The sequence below is a fragment of the Dryobates pubescens genome, chromosome 26 (assembly GCF_014839835.1).
Source record: "Dryobates pubescens isolate bDryPub1 chromosome 26, bDryPub1.pri, whole genome shotgun sequence".
NCBI classification, from domain to species: domain Eukaryota; kingdom Metazoa; phylum Chordata; class Aves; order Piciformes; family Picidae; genus Dryobates; species Dryobates pubescens.
Genome location: NC_071637.1, coordinates 4085347 through 4106397, shown reverse-complemented (window position 1 = coordinate 4106397; position 21051 = coordinate 4085347). Strand labels below are relative to the sequence as shown.

General features: G+C 55.8%; 2 protein-coding genes across 2 annotated transcripts; both read left to right on the top strand.

The window, feature by feature from the left end:
* The first annotated feature begins 486 nt into the window (after nucleotides 1-486).
* CCN5 (cellular communication network factor 5) lies at nucleotides 487-4920 on the top strand. The gene is made up of 5 exons (XM_054173521.1): nucleotides 487-797; nucleotides 3206-3422; nucleotides 4008-4259; nucleotides 4425-4618; nucleotides 4808-4920. Exons 1-5 carry the CDS (start codon nucleotides 738-740, stop codon nucleotides 4829-4831), a joined length of 747 nt encoding a protein of 248 aa, XP_054029496.1. The 5' UTR covers nucleotides 487-737; the 3' UTR covers nucleotides 4832-4920.
* Nucleotides 4921-11640: 6720 nt separating this feature from the next.
* Nucleotides 11641-12744, top strand: LOC104308992 (P2Y purinoceptor 1). The gene has a single exon (XM_009910249.2). It carries the CDS (start codon nucleotides 11641-11643, stop codon nucleotides 12694-12696), a length of 1056 nt encoding a protein of 351 aa, XP_009908551.2. The 3' UTR covers nucleotides 12697-12744.
* Nucleotides 12745-21051: the final 8307 nt, after the last annotated feature.

Here is a 21051-nt window from a genome sequence, read left to right as displayed (position 1 = left end):
GGTGGCAGGGGCAGCCCTGCCAAACCCTTCAAAACACAGAAAGAAACTGGCTCATGTCTGAGCAGACCTGGATCAGTAGGAAGAGGCATAGACCTTCCTTCTGAGCTGCAGCTAGCAGCAATGAGCAGGTTCAGCCCACCCACCTGGCTCCCCAGCCCCTCTCCCAGGAGGGCATCCCCTTCCCTTCCCTTCCCTTCCCTTCCCTTCCCTTCCTTTCCCTTCCCTTCCCTTCCCTTCCCTTCCCTTCCCTTCCCTTCCCTTCCCTTCCCTTCCCTTCCCTTCCCTTCCCTTCCCTTCCCTTCCCTTCCCTTCCCTTCCCTTCCCTTCCCTTCCCTTCCCTTCCCTTCCCTTCCCTTCCCTTCCCTTCCCTTCCCTTCCCTTCCCTTCCCTTCCCTTCCCTTCCCTTCCCTTCCCTTCCCTTCCCTTCCCTTCCCTTCCCTTCCCTTCCCTTCCCTTCCCCTCGCTGTCTCAATGGACAGCACATTCTCACCTTGAGCAGAGTGGGAATGGCAGCTGGAATGTGGGCTGGCAAAGAAAAGAGAGGAAAGAAAACAAAAAAGAAAATCTTGAGGCTTGTCCAAACCTACTCATGTTTATATTGGAGCCCGTGAGTGACATCAGAGCAGGGAGAGTATAAACACCAGCAGGACCTGCTCGGCGTTTTGAAACCTGCGCACACGCCGCTGCCTGCGAACTGCCCGGGGGGAGATGTGCTGAAGAGACAAGGGGAGAGCAGCATGAGGCTCCAGCTGGAGAAGCAGCTCCTCTTCCTCTCCCTTCTCTGTATTTTCTGCAAGGTAAGAGAAATGTGGCCCTGGGGTGGCTTTCACCTTGCTCAGGGAAGGTCCCGGCTCTTGCGAAGTCCCGCGCAGGGAGGACTTGGGGTGTTAGGAGCCCGGTGCCTAACGCTGGCTGCCACGGGGCAGAGCTCCGCTTGGGAGAGAGACCTTTGCAACTAGGCAGCAGGGTCCTCATCTCCATGGACCAAAGACACCCGTGGCACGACCCCCCGGAGCAGGCAGGCAGGAGTGACGGTGACACGCTCTGCCTGCTCTTCCTGTCCCTGCGGCTCTCCCCTGCGAGCGAGCCGCGGCCCGGCGGTAGCGGCTCCTGCGGACTCCTTGGTCCCTGCCCAGGCTCCCGAGGCAGGCGTCCAAGCAGCGAGCACCGGCCCCGGCATTACTCAGCTCTCCCTCTCGCCGGGATGCTCGTACAAAGCAAATACTTCCAGCAGGATTTGGGGGGTTGTACTGATTATTTTTTCAGCTCCTGGACCCCGTGCGAAAGTAGTTGCCTGTGCAGAGAACAGGGAAGGTGAAAAGTTTGGGGTATCTCAGCTCCAAGTTCTTGTGATTGCTGCTTGGATCCCAAGGCAGAACTTCTGCACGCAGGGACATGGTGGCAGTGTCGTGCCTCTTTGACTCCTTTCCCAGAGAGCTAAGATCTCTGAGAGGAGGCACGCTGTCATCTAAAGACAAGTTAATTACAAGGAGCAGAGGGAAATGGATTAATGGAGTTGGCTTGGCTAAAACATTGATTTGTAATAGCAGCCTCCTGAAAGATGAAAAATGCCCTTGGCTGCCTGAGTAAGATGTAGCAGGGAAATTCCTCCTGACCCAGGCATTCATGAGAATCACCAAGGGTCCCTGTGCCTCCAGCCCAAACCTGGCTACCATGGCCAGTCCTTCAGTCCCTGCCATGCATCTCTCTCTGGTTTCTGTCCCACCTGCAATGCTGCTCATTGATAAAACCAGAACAAGATCCAGATTGCCTAGCACATTTTGGATGAATTTTATCTTCTGGCACTGCTCTTTCTACAGGCCCATAAAAACCACCCAAACTGCTGTAAATGGGGAATGGATAGGACACCAGTACCTGCCTTCTCTCACTGGTCATGTCAGCCCTGATGTCACTGGAAGAAACTAAGAGAGAAGGAGAAGTGGTATCTGAAATGCACGTGGTCCATCTGAACCCTCTCAGTAGCCTCAGCAGAGACACCAGAGTGTGGGACCAGCACAGGGCTGAATGCTCTGGTTGCACATTTGATGAAGTGTTGCCTGTGCTGCATGTGCTGGCTGCACAGCTGGGCTGCTGGAGAGCTGCTCAGAGCTGCTGTGTGAGGCTCACGTGTGAGCACACACTGCCAGGCCAGCACAGGCAGAGCATTCACTTCCAAACCACAGAGCCAAATCTCTTGGCTTCAGGGCCCATGTGCAGCAGCCCTGTCAGGTACAACATGGCAGGAGCACAAGCACTGCCAGGGTAGTTGTGCAAGCAGAAGGAGCTGTGGGTACAACACCTCCCTGCCTGGGCCAGCCATGGTGCACAGCGCTGCCAAAGTGATTGCTCTGTCTAGCTGGGAGGGGAAATGTAGCTCCCAGTCCTCCAAACCATGTCCCTCTCAGGGCTCCTCACCCAGGCCAGGCAGAGGATGCCACACCAGGGGCAGGCAAAGGCAGCTGGACCAGGGAGAATCATAAAATTGTTTCAGCTGGAAAAGACCTCTAAGATCATGGAGTCCAACCTTCAACCTAACACCTAAACCACATCCCCAGGTGCCACATCTGCACATCTTTTGAACACCTCCAGGGACAGTGACTCCAACACCTCCCTGGGCAGCCTCTTCCAATGCCTGATGGAGCACAGCCATGAGGTTTGCTTGGCTTTAGCCCCCCCACTGCCCATGTGGTGCTCTGTTTCTTGTCAGCAATGAGAGCTATAAAGCTTGTTCAGAACAAGCTGCTGTGCCCTCACCACGTGCATTCAGCCCCTGCAAAGCCACATCTCCAGCTGGACATAATCTGTTGCCTTGGTGGCTGGCGTGTGGCAGACTGCTGTCTTTCCCTCCTTCCCAGCTGCTGAGAGCAGTGTGTGGCTGCCTCTAGGGCTGCCAGCCCTGTTAACTGGCCACAAGTGCATCCTCCTCCTATGTAGTCAGAGCAGTGCTGTGTTTAAGTTCCCATTTTACAGAGTGTTGAGCATCCTTGATCTTCCCTGGCTTTCCACAGGTGCTCATCACACTGTGCCCTAAGGTGACAGTAGCTTTCCAGTCTGCTTCCTTGTATCCTCATGGATCTGCAGAGCCTCCCTCCACCAAAACCCTGCCCCCATCACTGAGAGGAGGTTGCCTGGTTGCCCCAGTGGAATAACAGCCATTAGCCAAACCACAACCTGCCTGGACTCAGTGAAGGCTTTGCCTCCGCAGGTGTGTGCCCAGCTGTGCCGCAGACCATGCTACTGCCCCTGGGTGCCACCCCGCTGCCCCCGTGGGTCTCCCCTGGTCCTGGATGGTTGTGGCTGCTGTAAGATCTGTGCCCGGCGCCTGGGAGAACCCTGTGACTTCCTCCACATCTGCGACCAGAGCCAGGGCCTCATCTGTGACTACAGCACAGCATCTGCGGGGACAGGAGCCACCTGCAACTGTGAGCATGGGGCTGCCCTCTGCCCCTGGGATACCCCCTCCCTGTCCCCAGGCAGCTCCAGCCAGGGCCCCGGGCAGTGCCAGGCACACTGCAGTGCTTTCAGGGAAGTGGAGCTCAGGAGCAGATTTTCTGAGGCTGGTGCACACAGCTTGGAGGAGGAACTTTGCTGCAGCTCCAGACAGCTCTCATCCCATTTACCAGCTGGGGATTCAGGGTGGAGATGGACATGGAGGTGCCAGAGATGCTGCAGTCACCCTGATGGGGCTGCCACCTGGGGGTCCTGCAGAGAAATTTCAGAGGACCAGGCAGGGTCAGGGCTGAGGGGCAGTGGGTTTCTCACCAACTGCTGAGCTGCTGCTTGGGAAAATATAGAAGGACTGGGAGAGGAGGCAGGAAGAGGGGAAGGCTGGGTGAGGCACATGCTGCTGCAAACCCTTGTCTGCCCCACACAACCTCTCAGTCACTTCTCTTGCTCCCTTGTTAACGAGCCCCTTCATACCAGCCCCATGGCTTTCCCTAGCAGTCCCCTCTGCCATCCACATCTTTCTGTCGCTTCCTCCCTAACGGGGTGCCTGCCGTTTGCAGTCGAAGACAGCGAGGAGGGCTGTGAGGTGAACGGCCGGGTCTATAGAGACGGGGAGGTTTTCCAGCCCAGCTGCAAGCTGCAGTGCCGCTGCCTGGACGGGGGCTTCACCTGCGTCCCGCTCTGCCAGGAGGACGTCCGGCTGCCCACCCCTGACTGCCCCTACCCGCGGCGCGTGGAGATCCCAGGCAAGTGCTGCCCCGAGTGGATCTGTGAAGCCCGGGACCAGCATCTGCGCCGGGATGCCTTGGCAGGTAAGAGGCAGGACATGCCTACACTGGTCTCTGGGGATGGTTCCTCCACCCCAGCTCACGAACATCACCAGGAGAAACTTCACTGCCCGGTTCTGTGCCGTGCAGGGCGTGCTGTGCAGCGCCTGCCTCCAAACACTGCTTTTCCCCTCATCTCTTTTCATCCAGCCCCCGGGGCACCATCCTCGCTGCTGCCGTACCCCTGCCAGGAGTGGAGCACAGAGTGGAGTGCCTGCTCCGTCACCTGTGGCATGGGCTTCTCCACCCGGGTCTCCAACCAGAACCGGTACTGCAGGCTGGAGACTCAGAGGCGGCTCTGCATGGCCAGACCCTGCCCGGCTCTGCCCGCAGCATTCCCAGTGGTAAGTGAGGGCCTCGGTGAAGCTGGTGCCCCTTTGGCAACTAGTGTGGCCAAGAAAGGGAAATGCCAGCCAACACAAGCCCCGGTTACCTGTGGGCACCCTATCACCCCTTCACCAGCCATGAGGTGACCACCTCTCAGGGACACAGAAGCCATCTCCTGAAACTCACTCTCCACTCTGCCTTTCCAGAGAGGAAGAGGAGATCGTTTGTAGCCATGCCCACCTCAGCCACATCCCACTGCCAATGCCTCATCCTAGCAAAGAGTCTGGCACTAGCCCACAGCACTGTGGTTTCAGTGGAGATGAAGGATGTGTTCCTTAGGAAACTGAGGAAGAACTGATGGACTTCAGCTGCAGAGGAGAGTGGAAATAGAGAACAGGATCCCTGTGTCACCCAGCACCTGCCCGCTCTGTGCACTCCGCTGCCTTGGGTGGGGTTACTAGACAGCATCCCAGAATTTCCTAGGCTGAGTGAAATGGAAAATGGAGAAATTCTGCCCCAAATGTGACCCCACTCGAGAAACCAGGAATTGGTCCTTCCCTGGATCGATGGGGCTTTAGGACAGGTGATGCTGCTCCTCCACCACATCACACATGCATTGTGGTGGGGCTGTGAGAGAAACCATCCGGAAGACCGAATCCCCAGAGGGAACCCCCAGCCCCGGTCCGTGGGGAAGGAGCAGGCACATCAGGCTGCACACCACAGGTCACCACCGTGCCAGGCTGAGCAGTTCGACCGTGCACAGCCATCCCACGACATCCACCCCGCAATCCAGCAGCCACCTGGCTGGGCATGGGCAGAGACATCCTCCTCGATGGCAGCTCTGATTCACCTTCCCTGCATGTCTCCAGAGCAAACACGAACCCTGCCGCTCCTCCTCCCGGGCAAGGCGCTGGCGGTTTGGCCGGGCCGGGGAGCTCAGCGCTGCCGACATTCCGCCCGCCGGCCAAGCAACGCCCGCCGGGGAGCCGGGAAACGGAGGAAAGGAAGCGCAAAGACGAGCCGGGCCGGCTCCCGACGGGCTGGAGCCTCTCCAGCGCTGTCGGCTCGGCAGAGCTCTTCCAGCTCCGCCTTTACTTTCTCGCAGCGATGAGAAAAATCCTGAAAAATGAGAGCCGGATGCCCTCTAACGGCCTGGCACACAGCGTGCCAGAGGGGGACCCGCATCCCGCGGCGGGGCAAGGACCACGGGCAAGGAGCAGCGGTTTGGATGACGTGTGCAGGTGAGGGACAGTTCAGGTGTGCCTTTGTGGGACAGCAAATAAAGATGTGCCCCTCGAGGTGTGAAGCTTGCCTGGGTCCGTGGGAGCCCTGGGGAGCCCTGGTGCTCACGGGCAGCTTGGCTGCTGCAGGAAGGGCCTGACCCAGGACGGGCCTGACCCAGGACAGAGTGCTTGGAATCATCTCCATTCAGGCTGCTTAGAGGTATCAAAGAAAAAAAAATGGGGGTGGGGGGGTGGGTGTGTGTAAAAAAGCACTGAAAACCATGATTACAGCATGCTATACATTACAGAATATTATATCCTGGATTAAGAAGTGCTGCCCCTTCACTTTCACCCAGCTCTAAGCTCCATCTGCTCTGCTGATGGGACTGACCCTGGCCATAGAGGTGCCCAGGCTGTGCAGGACAGCATGGCATGGCACTGGCTGCAATACTGCTGGGTCTGCAGCCCCACAGAACAGGCTCTTCTCAGCCTCCCAAAAACCAAAGCCCAAATTCTCCCCCTGTAACTCAACCCTCCTCTCACCACTCCCACACCTTCTCCACCCACCCCAGACCAGGATTTCCCCAGCATCATTTCACCACCATCACCAGCTGACCTGATCTAGGACAACACAATACTGGGTCAGATTTAGGGATGCAGGAGCACCTTGCCAGGTGCATTTGGGGGTGCACTCCCCTCTCCTGCTCTGGGCAAAGCCTCCTGACAAGCAGCAGAGAAGGCAGCAGGGCCTGTTCCCCCAGCCCCTGTGAGGACTGAAGAGAAAATGAAAGCCAAGGATGTTTTTCAGCTATCTGTTGGAAAAAGAATAATAAATCTCACGTAGGTTCTCCTGCTCCTCTAACTCTGCCCTAATGAGGACACATATGGAGTACTGGGTTCAGTTCTGGGGTCCCCAGTTCAAGAGTGACAGGGAACTACTGAAAAGAGTACAGTGAAGGCTACAAAGATGCTTAAAAGCCTGGAGCATCTCTGTGAGGAGGAAAGGCTGAGAGTCCTGGGCCTGCTGAGCCTGGAGAAGATCAGCCTGAGAGGGGATCTGATCAATGTTCAGCAAGAGCTCAAGGGTGGGGGGCAAGAGGATGGGGCCAGACTTTTCTCAGTAGTGTCCAGTGACAGGACGAGAGGCAATGGGCACACACTGGAACCCAGAAACTGGAACCCAGCTGAACAGAAGGAGAAAATTCTTTGGTGTGAAGGTGCTGGAGCCCTAGAGCAGGTTGCCCAGAGGGGTTGTGGAGTCTCCTTCTCTGGAGAGATTCCAAACCCACCTGGACAATTGTGATCCCAGGCAAACCGCTGTGGTTGACCCTGCCTTAGCAGGGGAGTTGGACTGGATGGTCCCCAGAGGTCCCTTCCAACCTCCACCATGCTGGGATTCTGTGATTCACTGCTCATGCAGTAAAACACTGCTTACAAAGAGAATTACTTAGTGTGATCATCTGGTGCTCTGCCTGAGCACAAATCATTAATGCAGTTTGATAGGGGGGATGTGGTGAACCTCTGGCAGGCAGCACAGCATGGGATGAACGTGGCCCCATCTGCAGCTCTTGCTGGCTTTTTTACCTCTGCAGTGGCCATGCCAAAAAAGGGGATGACACGAGGCTCATGTAGACTTTCAGAGCCCTGTGACAGGGATGAGACATGCTCCAAGTGCTGAAAATCCTGCTTTTAAGCTCCTTGTTTGGGCTGCTTGGGTGAGCTGCTGCTAAGGAGTGGTGCTGGGGCTCTTACTCTTCCCAAGCCCTCCCCAGCCACCTCTGGGTAATGGTTAAAAAACACCCAAACCAAACCAAAAAGAAATCCAAAGGCCACTTTTAAAACAACAACCTGCAATTCTCACCTCAAACAAGAGATGACTCAACACACCCCTGCTATAATTTTCTCCTTCTTGGTTTTTTTCCTCCCCTGTGAAATGTCATTGCTCCCTGATTCACTGAGCAGAAGGCATCTCAATAATAAATTAATGAATCCAAATAAATCAAAGAATAAAAGGGGAAATCAGCTCTTGCCATCTGATTGCCAGCCTCGCGACGATGTTTTGCTGCTCTCCCTGAAGCTCTGCTGCCCTGGAAACGTGGGGTTTATTGAGGAACGTGCTTATTACAGCCTCTGGGCTTTGCCTTCTCTTGTGGGGCAGCAGATGAACAGCCTGCTCTCTGCAGAGGATTCTGGGCACCTGTAAAGAGCAGAACACCCCCAGCCCAGAAGACAACTCAGCCCTGTCCTCAAGGCACGCTGGCACACCTGCACACACACACACACATGGCACGTGGTTTGACAGCCCTATTGCCAAACCAGTGGTGAGCAACAGATCACAGCTCATTGCAGTGTGACCACACACAGCAGCTGATGGAGGGGCTGTGGTGATCCAGGAGTACATAACATGCACCCAATTTATTATTCCCCCCAAGCTGTTCCCATGATTGATGATTTTTAAAAGCAGGGAGTTGTCTGGGAAAGGGCTGGAGGAGCCTCTCATCAAAGCTAAATGTCTTCAAATGGTTGGTTTTATTTCTCCAGTCATGGCACTTGGTGCCATGGTTTAGTAGTCAGGAGGTCTGGGGTGACAGGTTGGACTCGATGATCTTTGAGGTCTTTTCCAACCTTATTGATTCTATAATTCTATGATTCAAATACAGCCCTGAGCACAAGAGCAATGCTCAGTAAAAATGTAGATCAAGGCCCTGTCTTTTTTTTTCCCTGTTAAAAAAGAGCCTTGAATTGGCTGCCTGAAAGCCCATCACAGAGGTTATGTGTCTGCTGCCTGCAGGAGCTCTCCCAGCCCTGAGTCCTTGCACTGCCCTGGATGTGCTGGCAGCAGCATTGCTGCCACGTGCCAGAGCTGGGCACCAGAGGGGAGCAGCCCAACGTGGGCTGTTTGGGCAGTAGCACCTCTATTGCAAGGGAAAGCATGGGTCATGAGAGAGGAGCTGTGCTGCTGTGTTGTGCCTCCAGCTGCTCCAGGGAGGAAGCGGTGATGGGGGCACCAGGCTGCAGCGGGGCACAAGGCTGCATCTGGGCAGTGCTCCCCCTGCCTGGCCCTGCTCCTCTCTTCCCATGGCATTCCCTTCATTTTGGGAATGGAGGAAGTTTTGCCTACACTGTTGAGAGCAGCTTGAAGGACACTGAGACACCTGAACGTGTTCAGAGAAGGGCAACGAGGCTGGGGGGAGGCCTCAAGCACAGCCCTGTGAGGAGAGGCTGAGGGAGCTGGGGCTGTTTAGCCTGGAGGAGAGGAGGCTCAGGGGAGACCTTACTGCTGTCAACAGCTACCTGAAGGGAGGTTGTAGCCAGGAGGGGGTTGGTCTCTTCTTCCAGGCAATCAGCACCAGAACAAGAGGACACAGTCTCAAGCTGTGCCAGGGGAGGTTTAGGCTGGAGGTGAGGAGAAAGTTCTTCACAGAGGGAGTTGTTAGCTATTGGAATGTGCTGCCCAGGGAGGTGGTGGAGTCCCCATCCCTGGAGGTGTTCAAGAGGGGATTGGATGTGGCACTTGGTGCCATGGTTTAGTAGTCATGAGGTCTGTGGTGACAGGTTGGATTTGATGATCTTTGAGGTCTTTTCCAACCTTATTGATTCTATGCTACAGCAGTCCTCCTGGCCAGCTGTGGCCTCTGCCTGAGTTTCCCCACTGGCTGCTGCTGTGGGACATGTCATGTTCCACTCATCTCACTGCATTTCTGCACCTCTATAAAGTTGCTCTACAAGTGCCACCCCAACACCCAGCTGCAGCAGCAGCTGGAAAGCATGGAGGTAAAGGAGGCAGGCACAGAGCAGGATGGAGGACCGCTTTGCCGAGGGGTGAACACCCATGGACCCCTTCTGCTGCTGCTGCTTTCTCTGGGAACACAAACTCACCAGAGCAAGCCTCAGAAAAGCCATGTCCTCACCCCATGGAAACAGCTATTAAGCTTCACATCTCTGAGCACAACTGTGGGAGCCAGCTGTTATCACGTAGGCAGGAAATGACACACAGTCTTTGGTGTTATCTGCTCCAGCAGGCACTTTTTGGAGTCAGCATGCTGATGTTCACAAGCATCCGCCACCATCACCCCGTGTCTCGGGCTTCCCTGTGCTGGCCCTGACCTGCCATGCTTGAGCACAAGCCAGCAGAGACGTCCAGCTGCTTCCCAGGAGGGAAGGGCTATCAGGAGTGAGCTGGGGGTGTTTAGCATAGAGAAGAGGAGGCTCAGGGAAGGCCTTATTGCTGTCTACAACTACCTGAAGGGAGGTTGTAGCCAGGTGGGGGTTGGTCTCTTCTCCCAGGCAGCCAGCACCAGAGCAAGAGGACACAGTCTCACAGGTGTGCAGGGGGGAGTTTAGGCTTGATATTAGAAAGAAGCTCTTCACAGAAAGAGAGATTGCCCATTGGGATGTGCTGCCCAGGGAGGTGGTGGGGTTGACGTCCCTGAAGGTGTTTAAGAAGAGCCTGGATGAGGCACTTAGAGCCTAGCTGATGAGATAGGATTAGGTGATCGGTTGGACTTGATGATCATGAAGGTCTCTTCCAACCTGGTTGATTCTGTGATTCTGAGTTAAAACATTTGAAAGGACAGCTTGGCAGGACTCAGCTCCTCCTTCCCCACAGGCAGGTATCAGCCACTTCCCACCTGTTGCCCTAGACGAAGTTCCGGGAGAGCAGGTGGCCCTGGTCCTTCCTGGACCCAGCCCTTCACCTGAAACTGTTTTGCAAAGGTCATTTCCCTGAGGCTTTCCAGGGCAAACCTTCCTTCTGCCTGCTGCTCTGGCTGCTCCTGGGTCAGAGGCAAAGCTGTTTCTGGTGTCCTTTGAGCAGCAGCAGCTGCTCAGCACTGCACACAGGGGCTGGCTTCCCTTGCAGGTCCTCTCTGGGGCTGCTGGGTTTAGCTCTTGCCCCAGCCTCTCAGTGTCTGGGTGACGTTCCCTGCAACAGGGGTGGCAGGAGAAGGAGGTCACCGCTTCAGCTTGCCTCACACTGCCTCCCTCAATGGGTCCAAACTACTCAGAGTGGGGCTGGGGGAGGACTTTCATACATGGGGTGGGGTGTAGCAGTAGGCAGCAAGAGCAGGTTTGGTGCTGTGTGCTGTAGGCAAGGTGCAGTGGATCAACAGGGGCTGGGGCTTGCTGCTGCCTGCACTGGGGACCGGCACTGGCCCAGTTCTGCCTCCTGGCACTACCCATGCCACAGGGAAAGCTGCCACCTTACCCCAGCTCCTGGCATCTCTGGATGGACAGCATGGTCTGAGCAGCAGGGCCAGCAGAAAGGCCATCAGGAGTGGAAGTGAAGGGGGCTCATGGGGTGCAGGCTTCCAGCCCCTGGTCTGGAGGGATGAGGGAGCCTCACCCTGAGTGAGACAGAACAGAAGCAGGCTGAAAGCTTTGGCCCTCATCCTCAGACATCTCCCACCCGCTCCAAGGCAGAGACCCTCTCCCACCTCCCTGCTCTCCCCAGGCACACACAAAGCAACCAAGGGCCTGCAGGGCTCTGGTTCCCGCCTCAAAATATCTCAAGTGGGCTGGAGCAAGCGCCGAGGGAGTAGCGGAAGCACCAGACTGCGAGGCTCTGCTTGCAGCAGCCTCACCACATCCTCCCATTGTTCCGGAACAAAGCTCTGCACCCTAAACCCCATCAGAAGAGGGGAGGTGAAGGCAGCTGCAGCCTGTGCTAGGGAACGCAGTAGTGCCAGCTCTGGGTGTGGTGCTGCCAGCACCACCCCTGGCACCGTTCACCAGCCACCGGCACTTCAAGGTCTACCACGACCAGCACCAGCCTGGGAACAGCCACGCCGCTGCAGGCAGGGCTGCCACGGTGCCCCATGGCCACGGAGGCTCTGGCCCCACAGCCTGGAAACAGCAGCGGGCCCCCGTGCCCTGTGGATGCCGCCTTCGCCCAGCGCTTCTTGCCCACCGTCTACCTGGTGGTGATCCCCGTGGGGCTGGTGGGGAACGTGCTGGGGCTGTGCCACCTCTGCCTCGGGACTCGGCGTGGCACCCGCCACCCCCTGGGGCTGCTGGTGGGCAACCTGGGCCTGGCCGACCTGCTGTACGTCAGCACTCTGCCCTTCCTCGTCAGCTACTACCTGCAGGGCAGAGTGTGGCTCTTTGGGCACAGCTGGTGCCGGCTCACCCGGGGCCTCTTCCACCTCAACCTCTACGCCAGCATCACCTTCCTCACCTGCATCAGCGTCCACCGCTACCTGGGCATCGTGCACCCGCTGAGGGCGCGGGGCAGGTGCCAGGCGGTCACCTCCTCGGCGTGGCTCAGCGGCGTGCTCTGGCTCTGGGTGGTGGCGCAGGTAGCTCCAGACTTTGCCTTCAGCAAGATGGATGCCAAGGGGATGCAGTGCCACGACACGACGGAAGCCAAGAGCCTGGGCCTTTACCTGCCGTACACCACCGCCGTCACCGTCACCGGCTTCATCATCCCCTTCCTCCTCATCCTTGGGTGCTACTGCCACGTGGTGGTGGTGCTCTGCAGGAACAACACCGTGGACCTCGGCCTCAGGAGGAGAAGCATCAGATTGGTGATTCTTGTCATGGTCCTCTTCTCTGTCTGCTTCCTCCCCTACCACATCTTCAGAAACCTCAACTTGTTGTCTCGGGGCTGGCATCTGCAGGGGTCCTGCACACAGGCTTCCAAGAACATCTACATCTCCTACCAGGTGACCCGGGGCCTGGCCAGCTTCAACAGTGCCCTCAACCCCCTGCTCTACCTGATGACCGTCGAGGACTGCGTGTCTTGTATGAGGACCATCCGTGAAACAGCCAGCCAGAGCCTTGGGTCCTCCTTCAGGAGGAAAACCTCTCACCAGGGGGATGAGAAGAAGATGACCATCATTATTCGTGAGGAAGAGGCTTCTGAGGAGCTCTGAGGTACTCAAAGCCTCCTCCAAAGGCTGCACCACCTCTCAGTTTGTGCTTGGCCCCTTCTCGGGAGCAGTCCCCTCCGCCTTGATGCCTGGTTTGCAGAGATGGTGACTGCAGCACCACTGGCTCCAATCCCACAAAAGTGATAGACAAAACCATCAGGAGCAAACTGGGACTGAGTTTTAGAACAAACCTACTCAACCCAACCCCTTTGCCTCCAGATTGCCTGGAGGTGGAAAGAGAAGAACACTGCGTTTACTCCAGTCCTGAAGTGTTTCCCAGTCCAGCCTCCAGGGCAGTGGTTAGAGCTCGTTAACATCTCCCAGGCTCTCTGGCTGCTCGTGGAGTTCCTCAGGGAGTGAGGGATGGGGATGAATGATGCCTTGTCCCCACCACTGCATCTCCTCTCCTCCACTGGATATGTGTTCAAGACAGGATTCCCTCTTTCTGCTAAGGATGGAGCATCAGTAATGATCTACCTGTGCAGGGAAAGGGAAGTGCTGTGGAAATGGCAACACCCTCCCCCTCCAAATACCAGGTTTAAATAGGTGACTAAGCTGTGCCAGTTCCTGGGTTAGCTGTTCCCAGATGCCTGAGCTGCTGCAGGCTATGTGCCCACCTCTGCAGAAGGGAAAAAAAAAAGGCTATCAGCATTACTCACTCTCTTTGGGAAGAGCATGCAGCAGACAACACCAGACTGGCATTGCAGAGCTCCTGGAGGCTGCTGGTTGTTGGGTTTCTTTGCCAGGCATTCAAATAACTGCAGTAGCCTGAGCCACTGCTGTCAGCAGGCAAATCCCAGGAGGGTTCTGAGATCTTCAGGTGGGTGGTTGCCTCTTACTCTTGCATCCAGCCTTGTGAGGGGATTAGATTCATCTGTTAACAACCAGACATGCAAAAGAAGAGAAGCAATGCTGGTCTGAAGGCAGTGAAGGCAAGACGTGCTGCTGAGGGTAGTCCATCTGTGGTCTTTGGTGGGGGCTGTGGGGAGCTCTGCTTGGGGGTGGGGATGAGGGTAGGGGGTGGGGAGCGAAAGCTCTCTTGCAGCATTTTGGGTTTTGCTCTTTGCATTCCCCGCCATGAGCAGCTTGAATGTTTCAGTCTTTGTGGAAGGGGTGATGTGATTTGCATCAGCAGACCTCGCAGCTCCGCTGGAGGAAGAGAACTCTTGAGTTAAAATCAGCTCGTTCTGGGAAAGTGCTGACCCACAGCCGTTGTGCTCTTTGGACCAGAGCCCAGTCGTTATCACAGTCATTTGTCCTTGATGGACCCACCTCTTCTGCTGCTGCTGCTGCTCGGAGGGAACCACCACTGCCTTCGGATGGAGTTAATATGTTTAAAGTGTGAATAAACACCAAATGCTTTCAGTCGGGAGCTGCCTGGCTTCTTTGAGAGCGCCGCAGGAGCGCAGGGGCCAGCTGGCCAGCGGGGCTGCAGCAAGGGCCCGCCGCTGCCGGCCGCTGGGACAAGTTTCCCAGGGCTCTGCAGATGGGGAACTGCCAGGAGAGCCTGGGCGGTGAGACTGCAGGCACCCAGCCAAGAGCAGTGCTGGGCCAGGCAGGCTCTGAGGTAGGTCCCCAGAGTCTGCTCAGCACCAGGCAGGGGTCCAGAGAAACCCTGAAACTTTCAGCTCCCACCTCACCCAGAGGAAGCCAGAAGGCAAAGCTTAAACTCCCAGACGAGTTGTTGCTTTGTCTCTGCAGTAGGTGAAATCTTTGGGGCATTGGGAGCAGGTCTGGCCTCAGCTGCTCACACACACTCCTCAGATCTGGGCTTCTCCAGAGCTCCTCCTGAAAGATCCCCGGGCCTCCACAAGCTGCCCAGACCTTTATGCTCACACATGGATCCCGTCCAAGATGCTGCAGCTCCCCACAGAACCACCCTCGACTCCCCACAGCCCTCGGGATCTGCAGCACCCCACCACTTGCACCCACTTGGCGAGTGATGGATTGAAGTGAGGCATCCCTGCCCCCCGGGGAGGCAGCACAGTGTGGGAAGTGCCAGCAACCTCTGTTCTCACCCCTGCCTCGCTGTGCCCACCTCTGTCTTCTCCAGTGCCCCCTCACATCACTGTTAATGGTGATTTAAAGATCTGTATCCCAAGAAGCACCTCGCAGCCCCAGGGATGGCTGCAGCCATAAATCTGCTCATTTTTCACTGTCCTGCAGCTGTCAAATCAGCCAAAGCCATTAAGGATCTGTGTACTGTGCTGATGCCCCTGAGATATTGGGGTGGCATTATTTCTTTTTTTTTAAGCTCTTGCCTTGCAGTCCTTTTGCTTCTCAGATAATGCAGTGAATGGAAGGGCTGAGCTCCTTCCCTTTATTAGCTGGGTGAGTAATTAAGGGCCAGCTGCTGGCACGTGAGCCATGAGGTGGTGGAGCAGCAAAGGTGGTGAGGGGTTTGGAATGCAAGCCCTATGAAGAGAGGCTGAGGGAGCTGGGGTTGCTTAGCCTGGAGAAGAGGAGGCTCAGGGGAGACCTTCCTGCTCTCTACAGCTACATGAAGGGAGGTTGTAGACAGGCAGGGGTTGGTCTCTTCTCCCAGGCAATCAGCACCAGAACAAGAGGACACAGTCTCAAGATGTGCCAGGGGAAGTTTAGGCTGGAGGTGAGGAGAAAGTTCTTCACAGAGAGAGTTGTTAGCCATTGGAATGGGCTGCCCAGGGAGGTGGTGGAGTCCCCATCCCTGGAGGTGTTCAAGAGGGGACTGGATGTGGCACTTGGTGCCATGTTCTAGTAGTCATGAGGTCTTGGGTGACAAGCTGGACTTGATGATCTTTGAGGTCTTTTCCAACCTTATTGATGCTATGATTCTAAGGCAAAGAGCAGTCACTGCCTCTGTGGGACAATGTTGGTGCATGGCCACTACTGAGGATCTGCCCAAAACCTGTGGGCACTGCCGACCCCTCCAATCCTCAGTGCTCTTTTATACCCTGGGACAGGAGAGGTAGGATTGTCCATGAAGTAACCAGCATGGGAATACTCATGGCATGGGGAGAGGAGGATGTAAGGCATCATTTGGCAGCGGGTGAGGGGACAGGGAAGGTGGGAGCTGCCATATTCCCCATTTGCAGCCGTCAGTAGGATCATGCACAAGTGTTTGCTGCTGGCAAGAGGGTGGTCAGTGCCCACCAGAGCTCCTGGGCTGTGGCTGCATCCTGTGGCTGCATCCTGTGGCTGCATCAGCCTTGATTCCTGGCTGGCACAAACACAGGGAGAAGACCTGAGCAGAAGACCTTCAGTAGCGTCTGAGTCAGCATCCACCTACTCAGGGGAAGGTTTTGAGCAAGCTCCTTTCCCCTCTACTGCAGGGACCTTCCAACACTGGCAGGTTCCTTTTCACACAAGCTGCACATCCTCATGGGCTGAAGTGGCTCTGTAGGAAGGAATAAATTCATTTCACCTCATTTGGACTCCTAGCTTACGATGATCTGAATGTTCCTCTTCCCCTCCCTTGGCTATCTGTTGCTGGAGTTGAAGATGCCTAAAACCAGGGGAGAAGGATCCCACCTGTACTGTCTGCTTTCCCCACAGACTCTCTGGCACAGCAAAGCGGAGCGAGGAACTCGTCTGCAAATCCAACCTCGGCGCAGACTTTGAACTCCCTTACTCAGATTCGACCCAGCCAACAAACCAAACATGGTGGGAACTCTCCTGCTGACATTGATGGGATTGGGATCAAGCCTGGAAAATTGGCAGCATTCCTTGCTTCATTAAATAACCCCCTCGTGGTAGAGGATTTGTAGCAAACACAGTGGAGATCTGTTGCGATAAAGAGAGCTTCTGAGCTGACAGCTCTGGGAAGCCACTCGGGCAGCAACAGGCACAGGGACAGATGCACAGATGCACAGCCACCTTCTTTCCCTAAAATGCAGAACTGTTTTTCTTGGCATGCAAAATGCTCTGTGAGAAGAAAATGCCACTGTCAGCAGCAGCTAAACGCAGAGGGCTCGAGCGCTTCCTTCTTTGTTTCACCTTGCACAGGTCTCGAAAAGCAGGTTGTGTTGCCAGGGTCTTTGTGCTTCCAGAGGCCCCCAGCAAAGCAGCAGGGAGCAGGAGCGAGCTGGGAGTGCTGCAGGAGCTGCAGAGACTTCCTGAGTTCAGCAAAGTCATTGCCAGGCCCTGTTCAGCAGCTGCTGGCTGCAGAGGTACAAGAAATTAACCCACTGGAGCAGGAGGACTTGTCCCGCATTGGTGCACACCGGGTGCAGGGTGGGTGGTACACAGCCTGTGGCTGAAACAAGGCTCTGAACGAGCTGCCCACCCCACTCTGGGGGGTTAGTATGGCCAATACAGCCCTGCTTGCTAAGCAAGAGTGGGTTAAAAACATGGATTTAGGTCCTTGTCACCTTGACAGAGATTTACACAGCCTGGGAGAGTGGGAGCTGCTGCTTGCACAGCGGCTGGGGGTGCTGGGGACATTGCTGTGGGACTGAGACTGTGCAAAGGGTCAAAAGCCCAATCCAGCCCTGGCACACTGCACCACGGGGTCCCTACCATGCAGATGTGGCATCTCCATAGTGCTAGAGCCCCCAGGGCCAGGCTGCGACCAGCATGCACTGTGAGCAGGAGGCTGCCACGGGTCTTGGCTCCACGTTCCCCAAGGCAGCTTTGGCAGTGCAGGAGGGGCCGGGGGGAGGGGGTGCAGTGTGCACACCAAAGGGATGAGTCACTGGGGTCACAAACAAAAGGTCACAGCATCCTCACATTCAGCGAGAGGCATTCATTCCTTCAGCTAAATAATTGCATTGTGAAAGCACCCTCGGCTACAGGGCCAGCAGACCTGAGAGGTTATCTTATTAACCAAGAACAGCGAGCAGGCAGGCACAAGAAGGGTAGGTGCAATTACTGCAGGTGACCCGGGGCACGGGGAGGAGGGGGAAGACAAATACTCCTGGGACTGGGTGACACTGGTGAAGATGTTTCTCAAAGAGAAAAATGGGAGCCAGTGCCTATGCTCTGCAGAGTGTTTTGGCATCTGGGGGACTCACAGCTTGCGAAGAAGAGCAAATCACGGAAATAGAATAACATTTAGCACGACTGTGTGAGGCCATCAGTCTAATATTATGCCTGCAGTGCATGCAGTTATAAATAGGAGCTGCTGTGCAGCGTGGGGCCGGGGCAGAGCCAGAGCTGGGGAATGCACTTGCAGCTCAGCCCTGCGCAGACTGCAGCTGTGAGCCGCATTTGGATGTGCCTCAAAGCGACTGCGGCTGCAGCCCGCGGGCAGGGATCTGGCCTGGAGGGCTCAGTGAGCTCAGCCTTGATAGAGATTCTTCAGATCATCCCTCTAAACATTCCCCAGCAGCAAGCCCTCCGTGCCCTTTGCCACCAGTCAGTGCTGCTCAAGGCAGGAGTCAGAACAGAGAGTGGCACAGTGAGAATCCCCCGGGAGCTGCTCCCTGCACCACCACCTGAGCTGCCTTCTCAGCAGCCTGGGAGCAGATTATAGCTTGAATTCCACCAGACATCTCCACTCTGCCCCGACCAAGAGATGCTCAGGTCAGATCTGACTCCCTGGAGAGCCCTTCATGCCAGGGCACAGCCCAGCCAGCATGAAATTCTTCTGCTTGTTTGGGCTGATGGGTACAAAGTTTACCCCAAGGAGCATCAGAAAGCTCCCAGGCTTCTCATTAGCACCACAGCTCCTCCTCGGAGAGGCTGCTTCCAGCCGTGCAGAGGACACACAAGGACGGGAAACAGATTAACAGTGTCCTGGCTGCCTTTGCTCTGATGCAGAAATGCTGCTCAGCAGAGGTGGGGGAGAACTCTCAGTCCCATTACCAGAGCCACTATCCCATTGTGCTGGGAGGTGGGGAAGAACTCTGGCAGGTTTGCCCCAGGGCCAGCTGCAGAACAGGTACACCAAGAGCACAAGCTGCACACTGAAGGAGAGGGGCTCCAAGAGCTGAACTGTTAGGGAGAAGTCGGGGTTTTAATCCATCTGTCCATGGGGATGAGCATGGCCCATCTCTCCAGGGTTGGATTTTGTGACCACAGCTGGTGGAACCAATCTCTGAGCGGGTGAGTGCCCCTTTTTCCTGCCTGCCAGGTCTCTATTTCACAACTCTTCATCCCCAGATTCACTGCCAGTAGCTCTGTTTAGCCCCATGGATGCAAACCCAGAAGGCAAGAGGGAGGTTTATTTTCCTTTCCCAGTGCCACAGGGGTGAGGAGCAGAGGGTGGTTTATGGATGAACCTGAGCAGCATCCTCTACCAGAGACACAGTGCAGGAAGGAGTGATGGACTCATGGTCACTTCAGCACCTGCAGATTCTGGACTGGGGGACAGCTCACAGCTCTTCCTACATAAAAGGGACCCTTGGTAAGCAGGTCCCAAGACAGAACCCCCGAAATGGCCATGCCCAGAGTCTGTGAGCTGACCCTGTGTGGAGGTGCCCTGGTGGGGGTGCCCGGATGATCATCATCTCCTGTCACTGCTCAGCACCTCCACTCCCACACCAAGAGAGTCCTAAAAGGCAGGGAATCATTTGACCCCCCAGAGAACCCTCCAGTTTGTTTCCTCATGCAGCTCAGGTGGTTTGCCTGCCTGCAGCTGAGCCTGGTGTTAATTTGATTCCCTGCAACTGACTTGATTTGGCATCCTGATGCCCAGAACAGCTGTGCTGCCCTTTGCTGTGTCCCAGAGCAGGGCTGGAAAGAAAGTGCCAGGGCTGGGCAAACAGCTGGGCCGGGCACACACAGCTTTGCATTTGCAATTGGAGAGGCTATATCTCATGTCCCAAATTAATCCATGCAGAGAAAAGCCTGGAGAGAAGCAGCTGGAAAAATCTTTGCATAGAAAGGAGACTTAGTGTAATCTGCAGTTTTGAGGTGGAGGAAGAAATATGTCCCCAGCAGGGTGCTTTCACCAGGAGAGAAAACAAATATTTTCCTTGTGTTATCTTCGTTTCCCACCGGGAACCTGCTGTGCTCCAGGAATGGCACAGCTGGGAGAACTTTCACAGGGTGATTCACAGCTCCCTCGGCTGGGAAGTCGCTCCTGGCCCCAAAGCTGCAGCCACTTGTGGGCAGTGGAGCCTGGGGACCGGGGCCAGCCCGTGAAGCGCTGCTAGCAGGGAAAGGCAAACGCAGCTTGGTGGAATCAAACGCTGCACCAAAATGAGCTGGAGCCTGGCTGGGAAGCTCAGTCAGCATCTCAGCACCGGTTCCCTGAGTTTCAGAGACAGGACAGGAAAGGACATCTTAAGTTTTCCTGATAAATGCACTTTTCACCAGCTGAAGTGCTGGGGCCAATTTATTTCCTACCGAGTTATTTTTAGCATCAAAACAAACCATTTGCTGTAAACTGTCTGGCTGGGAAGCAAAGCCCTGGGGTGGCAGACAAGGCTGTCACAGCTCCCACACCACCAGGCCATGGCCCCAGGCGCTGGCATGTCCAAATCTCACCCCTCTGGTGCTGGTGGCTCAGCTCAGCAGCGGGATGGGAGCCACCACCATTTCTCCATCAAGCAGCTCCAGGTAGGCAGGAGCCAGAGCTGAGATGCAGGAACTGGCTGCAGCCCCAGCCAGCCTGGGATGCCCAGCAGTGGGACCTGCTGTCCTGCAGTGCCATGGGTCCCAGGGACCCAGTTAATGAAGGTAGATGCTTTTGCCACTGAAGCTACCTACAGAGCTCTCAGAAGTGCTGCAGAGCTCAGTGGGTGCTACGTGGGTTACGATGTGCCACCCAGCATGCCAGAGGCCATGGCTCACCACGGGCTGACTAACAGAACAGGAACACTACAGTGCCTCAGGACCATTCCTGTCCCTGCAGCAAGGGACTGCCTTGCAGGACAGGGGTGAAGCTGTCATCAGGGCACCCTCTGAAAGAGGCTCACATATTTGTAATTCATTCCCAGACCCTTTCCCTGCTCCTGCCCTTGACCTTCCTGGCAGCCCCACGGGCTGTGATGCAGGAGAGTCATTTATAGCACCACGGCATCGCTGTGGTTGCGGCAGAGGCACGCTCAGGATCAAGCCCTCCTCTCCACTTGGCCAAGGGTTTGATGTGACTGTGTTTCTGTGGTGAGTCTGAGTCTGTGGCAGCTCATCTCCAGATTAACCTTCCCAGAGAGTGGGACCCTTCTCCAGACACATTCCCAAAGCCTCTCTCCTTGGGGTCCAGTGAATCCTCACAGGGACCAGCCCACCGTAGCACCACCGTGGAGCCTCCCACCTCTGAGCTCCAACCCAAACTGGTTGCCAGTTCTGACTGAACAGGCTCTCAGCAAATATTTCCACAAACTATTAAGCAGGGGCATTATTAGTTTATCTTATTATTTTACTCTTAAAGCCAAGATCCTCACATCAAATAAATGAACCAACCAAAGCGGCTGAGATCAAGAACTTGCTAAA